Below are 8,603 nucleotides of genomic sequence, written 5' to 3' on the forward strand. Positions count from 1 at the left end.
TTTAGCGTATCTATGTTTGAGGAAATATTTACAAATTACGTCATTTAGCGTATCTACGTTTGAGGAAATATTTACAGTTACGTCATTTAGCGTATCTATGTTTGAGGAAATATTTACAATTGTATCATATCTACGTTTGGCATTAGATTTTGATAAGTAATATATGATATGCTAATTTTTTCATAGTCTAGTAAATATGCTTCATAAAGTATTTAACATAACAAAAGGATGAACTATAATAATCAGATGGAAATTATAGATTAAGTGATATTTTAATTGATAATTTGATCAATTTTATCCGGAAAAAAAAATGATAATATAAAATAAATGAAACAAATTATTAACCAACCAAATGATAATTTTATTTGGTCTTTTTTTTTCCATTCACATTTGTTATCAACGATAAGATAAGAATTTTTTTTGTAATTATTAAAACAAAATATTAATATCATTGTAATTTTATTTTCCTAAAATTAGAAATGAAAATGTGAGAAATTTACAAAATTTTTTCATTCCAAAATAATCATATTTGAATTCGTTTAATTTTATATTTAATTATTTTTACGTAATATAATAATTATTTTTTTATAATTTATTCTTATAGCTTTCTTCAATTTACTCTTCGTGTATTAGCGAATATATTAGTTTTTGCGATGCAAGCTGGATCAGTATGGGCTATTCTTGCTGTTAGCCAAATTACAACAAAGACAAGTTTTATACAGCGAGTATGAGTTTATTGTATATTATGAAATTTTACAATTTAAATTAAATAATTAAAATTTTTAAAATTTTAAAATAAATTGAATTATAATAAATTAGATTGAATAAGTTATATTTTTGTCGTTTAATTTGCTGTTTTTTTGATTTGATAAAAAATGAATGATTGAATGATAAGATGGAAAGTTTGTTGTATTTTTTTCATCAATCATATATTATTAGTTTATTATAAAAGAAATTTTTTCTTTTTTTTAAAATGTATTATTATTTTATTATAAAAGAAATTTTTTTCATTTTTTTTTAAATTTAAAATTTCAAATTATTAAGAAATAAATTATTTTGATACATTTATAGAATGCAGTATCAATAACGGTCTCATTTATCACTTTAACATTTCCAAATTTTTTCGATCTCATCAGTAAAATGGAACGATATCATCCACGAACTGCTCTTCGATTACAATTAGGAAGGTATTCGTATATATTTGCCTATTTAATTTTAAATTATATTTGCCTATTTAAGTTTAAATTTTTATTTAATTTTAAATTTATTGAATAAAATTATCATATATATCTTTTATCAGTTACAATAAATGATAATTTTGTTTTTTTTTCCTTTAATCTTATTTTTTTCCTAAAACTCATTCAAATACAGTATATTTGATGATATTAATATTTGCATTAATGTACGAATAATCATATTTAATTGTTAATTTTATACATTGATAACATTTTCTCGTAGTGATAATAGCAATAGTTTGGTAATTTCTTTCGGTTCTTATCAACTGTTAATTTTAATTAGTGATAATTTGCTTATAATGATAATATGTGTCAAATATTATTTCATTATTATTTTAGGGTTTTATTCCTCTACATATTGAATTATTATACACTTATTATTTCATTGATGTTCATGTTGAATACAATGGAAAATCAACGAAATGTTGGTGAACATCTTATTCCGGTTCCGCAATATTCCGATTATCATAATAATAATAAGGGACCGGTTTACAACACTTCCTATAATCAAATTATTAAACAACGGTTCCTTTTAAATTATATTTTTTTTTCATTTCTCAGCAAAAAAGAAAAACAAATTAAATTCAGATTTAAAATACAATTTTCATTGTTGTTTATTTTTCTGTTGAAAATTAATAATTTGAAATTTCTATTTCTAATTTAGTTTGTATTTTTTATTTTTAATTAAAACAAATTTTTAATTAGAAATAAATTCGATTTACTTCTATGAATGCTTCTTACTTTTATTTCTATTAAACTTACTTTCTTACAATCAGAATTACTTCTTTGGATATTATTATATTAGTAAACAAATAATTTCAAAGAAAAAAAAAGGCAAAGCAAAAAAAAATAATTTGAATACTTTAATTCGAAACGTTATAATTAATTAATCATTAATAGCGTTTTTTTTTTTTGAAATCTACCTGAAAGGTTTGTATTTTAAATACTATAAATTGAATCTTTCTGTGCGAGAAAAAGAAAAAAAGGACAAAAACTATATTTATTTTAATTATCAATGATACTGTATTATTATTAGAATTGGTCGTCAAGTGGTATTCGATTTTCCATCTGTAGCATCATCACTTTTCAATCGTAGTAAATTTAATGACATTCCAACAACGCCATCTTCTGGTAAACCATGGACAACTGTTAGTTTATTTTTATTATATTTTATAATTATAATTGTAATATTGTAATGAATAATTATTAACATTATAATTATACAAATGTTTGTTATGGTTTAATTCGAAATTAATTCTTGATTATTCAAAAATGATTTTTGATATTACTTAAAAAAAAAAAAGAAGAGAGAGAGGAAGATAAATTCAACCGTATTATGTTTATGATAACAAATTTAATAATTATCATTATAATTTTGAAATGATTATTATCAGCATTATATTTTATAATTATCATTATAATTTTGAAATGATTATTATCATCATTATATTTTATAATTATCATTATAATTTTGCAATGATTATTATCAGCATTATATTTTATAATTATTATTATAATTTTGTAATGATTATTATTATCATTGTATTTTATAATTATCATCATAATTTTGTAATGGTTATTATCATTATGATTATCACAAATTTAGAATTAAATTTCTTAGAGCATAAATAGTAAACGTTTGATTAAATTTATCGTCATGCAATTAATTATTCTATCAACAATAAATATGTACTTTTTTTTTATTTTGATATTTATAATAGTCAGTAATTAAAATAATGATAATATTTTTTCTATTATTATTATCAACTTTTTTTTTAAACGCATAAACATACAACAAACTGATTGTTGGGATAGTTATAATAAAATTAATCATAATATTTTCATCATGATTATTACATGATTTTCCCTTTTTGATTTTTGATCTTTAATTTTTTCTTTTCTTTTTTTCTACTTATATGATAAAACAATTATCATATCAATAATTTTGCTTTTTTTTTGATACGAAATATGCATGCTTAGATAGCTTTATTTGTAATGGATTTAATTTATTCTTTTATTTATTATCGTAATTAATTATAATAATTTCTATTATAATTGCATAAATCTTTATCATAGCATTGTATTATTTCAAGGTTTTTCCAAATTTTGGTCCACTTGGTATTACAAATCCAAAAGCTGTTGTAACCGAAAATCGTCGTGGTCTAATGAATGCGAGTACATTTGTCGCATATCCAATTGGTAATACTGATTGGACAAGAAATATTTCTGCTAGACCGACATTTTTAAATTATTCTACTACCGTACAAGCGGTTTTATCAGCAGCCCGCTTATCCACGGATTGGTATGAAGAATGCTGGGAAAATCTCATTGGAGAGGTTTGTCATATTCCTTTTTTTTTTTTTTTTGTTAATTATTACTAAAATTGAATCATTTGGTATTACATTCTCATTATTCTGCTAAACATTTATCACTATTGTCATTGCAATATCATTATCAATCATTTACAAATATGTTACTTATACGGTTGTTATCATCAAAATGATTATGATCATCTACGATTGTTATCATCAAAATGATTGTGATTATCTTAATTACTAATTATTATATAGAATTTAAAATAATTCTGAATGAAAGCAATACTTGAGCATTTAATGATTTCCGTCGAAATAGTACATAATTAAAATTGTATGATTTGAGTAAAACAGTACTTGATCAAAATTTAATGATTTCAGTAATTTTAAAAAACAATAAAAATTAAAAAAAAAAGCAAAATATCTAATGGCAATAAAATGAACAAAATATTTGAATTGTTTTTCATGTTTAATGAAAAGGAATTAAAAAAGAAAAAGGGAATAATATAAGATAGGAATTATTAAATATAAAATAATTTTTAAATAAAACAGTACCTGCTGAAAATTTTAATTCAAATAAATAAATAAAAAAACAAATTAAAGGAAATAACAAAATTGGTAACGACTGATTTGGTGATGACAATTGCATCCATTTTGGTGATTGATTTTCTTCGAGCACTTTGGGTTCGATATACCAATATTTGGTGGTTTTGGAATTTAGAAACAACTTTCGTATGTTTCACTTTATTCTTATCAATATTTAAAAAATAAAAAACAAAAAAACAAAAGAAAAAGTAAAAATTCTAAAATTTTATAATTATTTAAATTTTTCCACAATTTGAATAAAATTTATTAATTGCAGCCAGAATATGGTGAATTTAAAGTTGCGGAAAATGTGCTACATTTAGTGAATAATCAAGGGATGATATGGTTGGGATTATTTTTTGTTCCTATGTTACCAGCTATTAATAATATTAAATTAATTATTCTAATGTACATTAGAGGTTGGGCTGTAATGACCTGTAATGTACCAGCTCGACAAATATTCCGTGCATCCAGGTTTGTTTAATATAATTTAGCAATATTTGCTCTCCTTTTTTTTTGGCTTTATTTAAATATATTTTATTCATTTTATTTTAATTTAAATTTTAGAATTAATCCTTCCTTACTTTTTTTTTGTAAATTAATTTTCATTATTACTTTGTTAATACGATGTTTTTATTCGTTTTTTTTTGGCTTTATTTAAATATATTTTATTTTAATTTAAATTTTGGAATTATTCCATTCTTACTTTTTTTTTTTCTTTTTTTGTAAATTAATTTTCTATTATTACTTTGTTAATATGGTGTTTTTATTCGTTCTTTTTTTTTTTTTTGCTTTACTTAAAGCATATTTCATTACCGTTTTAATTAAATTTCTAATTATTTTGAGAGAAAATTAATTTTTTATATTTATTGTTTTAATTTTCAGATTTTTCATTGATGCAAATAGAATATTGTATAAAATCGTTTGTAAAAAATAAAAAAAAACCTTCAAATTTTTTTTTTGTAATTTCAAAATTTTTCCATTTTTTTTTTTTTTAGGTCAAGTAATTTTTATTTGATGCTATTATTGCTTATGTTATTCCTTTGTACTCTTCCGGTAGGTTATGTAATCGCTTCGAAGAAACCATCCAAAATATGTGGTCCATTTGGGTTTGTTTCCTTTCTTTTTTTTTTTTACAATAATTTTTGATTGTCATTTTTAAGAAAAAAAAAAACTAAATTTGAAATTTAACACGTCAAATTAAATTTTTCCAATTATATTTTATATTTAATTTCAATTTTTAGAATAATAACTATTTTTTTTATTTTAATTTTATCCATTTTTTTTTTCTTTAAAAGCACTTTTTCAACTAATCCATTTTGGAATAATATGATTAAAAAAAAAAGAAAAGTTAAATTCAAAAAAAAAAAAAATTTTTTATTTCTATTTTTTTTTTTTTTAAAAAAAAAAAGGAAGTATTATTAGATGATTTCAGAAGTCAGGAACGTTTCTACAGTGTAATTGTACAATTACTTGATCGTAATTTAACAAAAGGCCTTTTTGATGCGATCAGATATATGATATCACCGGGTATTGTTATTCCAGTTTTATTACTTCTCCTTTTAACTATATATTTCCTTTTTGCTCTTGTACGTGGTTTACGTGAAGCAAATACGGATCTCACCAAGCAATTATTACACGTAAGTTATTTTTATCCCTTTTTTTTTCCTTTTTTAAGCATCATTTATTGTTTCAAATATACTTTTTCATGAAATTTTATAATATTTTTATTTTATGAAATAAATTCAAATTACACATACTTTTTTTTTTTCTAATATTTCTTTAAATGATAAAATTAGGAAACAAAAAAAGGAAGAAAAAAAAAAGAGAAAGTGGAAGAATTTTTAATTAACAATATTAGTTTTATATTTTATCATTTAAGAAATTTTCTAAAATTTATTGTCGTATTTTCTTTTTTTTTATTTAGGAAAGGACGGAGGAAAAAAACGAATTTTTGAATTAGCTGGTGGTGGAAAGAAACGTGTAACATCTAATAATCCAGAAATTTCACATCCTATTTTACATACCAGTAAAGTAGGTGATAATATTGCAACGAATAAAATTATTAATACAATGGTTAATTTTTCTTTATTATCTTTTTCTTTTTTTTTTTTTTAAATTATATTTTGCATAATTACAAATATTTATGCTTTATTAAATGTTATTTTCATATAATATTAATGGTTATATATATGGTTTTTTTTTTTTCAGTTGACATTGTTTTTATTTTTTCTGCCACATAATTTACGCATTTTATTCAACAAAATTTTTCCTGTATTATTTAAAATGTCTTTAAAAAAAAAAAAGAGGCAAGAGAAAAAAAATATTACTATTTTTTTATTTTTTTCAAATTGATCATAAATTTTATGATATAAACATTTAAGTTACTCTTAGTACGAGTAAAAGTTTAAAAATGTAATCAAGTGTAAGTAATTAAAGAATAATTTTATTCATAATGTAAATTTTTAGGATGATGAAATTTCACCAGATCGATCGTATAAAAGAAGTAATAAAGATTTACATAGTTATGTTCCATCATTAAAGTAAGTTATTTTATAGTATGAAATAGATGAATATGTTATATGATGTAATTTAATGATAGAATTTTATGATATGATAATATTTTAATATTTTATTATATCAAATTTTTCATCAGAAAATATTAAATAATCGATTAAATTATATTTGCGTCAAAGTACAGGAATTGAATGTTGAATTCATATTTTGATTAAAATTATTAGAATTACTCCAGTTATTCATTTATTTTATAAATATATTTTAAACATAATTATATATGAATATCCAGAAAATACGAATTTAAGTATCGAATATAACTGATAACTGTTTAAATTAAATACTAAATTAAATGAATTATCGCCAAGCGAAATTTTATACTTGAAAGATGTTTATTCCTCAATGATGATATTATTTAGAAGTGTTAGTGAAGCGGAGCATTCAGAATCAGATGACGAAAAACCGGAACAAAAATTGAAGCAACAGCAAAAAAGACGATAATAAATCCGATACAATTGAAGTAAAATATAGTTGGAAACAAAAAATCATCGCTTGGCTTGGTTTTAATAAAAAACCCAAAAGGTTAATTAATGAAAATACTATGCAAAAATAAACAAAATTAATGGATGAAAAATTTTAAAGTTAAAAACTAAATTAAAAACTGATTCATAAAGCTAATTTATAAAGCTAATTCATAAAGCTAATTCGTAAAGCTAATTCATAAAGCTAATTTATAAAGCTAATTCATAAGCTAATTATAAAGCTAATTCATAAAGCTAATTTATAAAGCTAATTCATAAAGCTAATTCGTAAAGCTAATTTATATAAAGCTTTATTGGAGTAAAAAAGAATCGCGAGAAAGTTTGATCAACTATGTTAGCAAAAATTTCTACTTTTTTTTTTTTTTTTTAAGACCAAGCAAATTTCATTTACAACATGATCAAGATGATATTGAAACGGGAAATGAATCAATTATATCGGAAAAAAAATCCATCACAAAATCGGCAACATTCGATGATCAGCAATCAATGATATCAATTACCGAATCATGCTTACATAGCAGGTTAATGATTAAATTTTATGTTTGGTATTAATTAGAACTATTAATTAAATAGCAAGTTAATGATTAAATTTTATGTTTGATATTAATTAGACGCGTTAATTGCATAACAAGGTTAACTGATTAAATTTTATGCTGAATGTTAATTAGAACTATTAATTACATAGCAGATTAATAATTGAATTTTATGTTAGATATTAATTAGAACCATTATTTTTTCATTTTTATTATTTTATTTCAAAGATTAACAGCATTTGCATTCTAATTTTTTCTTTTTTTTTTTTTTTTTAAATTTAGCAAATTATTGTTTCTTGCTTTTTAAAAAAGAAAAAATTTTCAAAATACTTTAGAAACAATTTTTTTCAAACAATTATTTAATGAATACTGATTGATTTTTTAAATAAAATCATTATTCCAGTTCTTCATCAGAAAAATTAATTGGTGAAGATGAAAATGAAATAAAAAGTAATCGAAGCGTTTTGCTTACTATTAAAAAGTAAGACTATTATTTTATTTTGAAATTTTTGAAAAATATTTGAGTTCTAATAATTAATTAATTAATTAATTAATTAATTGCTTCTATTCACTTCATGTAACATTTAATATATGTAAATGAAATAATATATTGCATATTATCTTATATGCTTTGTTGGATTTTTACTTTTTTTTTTAAGGAAAAGTTTAAAACTTTATAACAGAATGCTACTTTATGGAAATGCTTTATGGGAATAATTTTGCTAGCTATTAGAAAATGTTACTGTATTAGATCAACTAGACTAAGATTAAAAAATGTTACTGTATTAGATCAACTAGGCTAAGATTAAAAAATGTTACTGTATTAGATCAACTAGGCTAAGGTTAAAAAATAGTTAAACTGTTTTAAGATTTCAACTAAGT

General features: G+C 21.1%; 1 protein-coding gene across 1 annotated transcript; it reads left to right on the plus strand.

Annotated features, from left to right (window-relative positions):
* Nucleotides 1-653: 653 nt before the first annotated feature.
* On the plus strand, nt 654-6,147 carry LOAG_10408 (hypothetical protein; the record flags this gene model as incomplete). Its single annotated transcript, XM_020448155.1, has 10 exons — nt 654-725; nt 1,072-1,187; nt 1,575-1,760; nt 2,272-2,383; nt 3,329-3,571; nt 4,151-4,279; nt 4,410-4,606; nt 5,131-5,241; nt 5,568-5,772; nt 6,060-6,147. 10 exons carry the CDS (start codon nt 654-656, stop codon nt 6,093-6,095), a joined length of 1,407 nt encoding a protein of 468 aa, XP_020301676.1. The 3' UTR covers nt 6,096-6,147.
* Between the last annotated feature and the right edge of the window lie 2,456 nt (nt 6,148-8,603).

The sequence above is a fragment of the Loa loa genome (genome assembly GCF_000183805.2).
Source record: "Loa loa unplaced genomic scaffold supercont3.199, whole genome shotgun sequence".
NCBI classification, from domain to species: Eukaryota; Metazoa; Nematoda; class Chromadorea; order Rhabditida; family Onchocercidae; genus Loa; species Loa loa.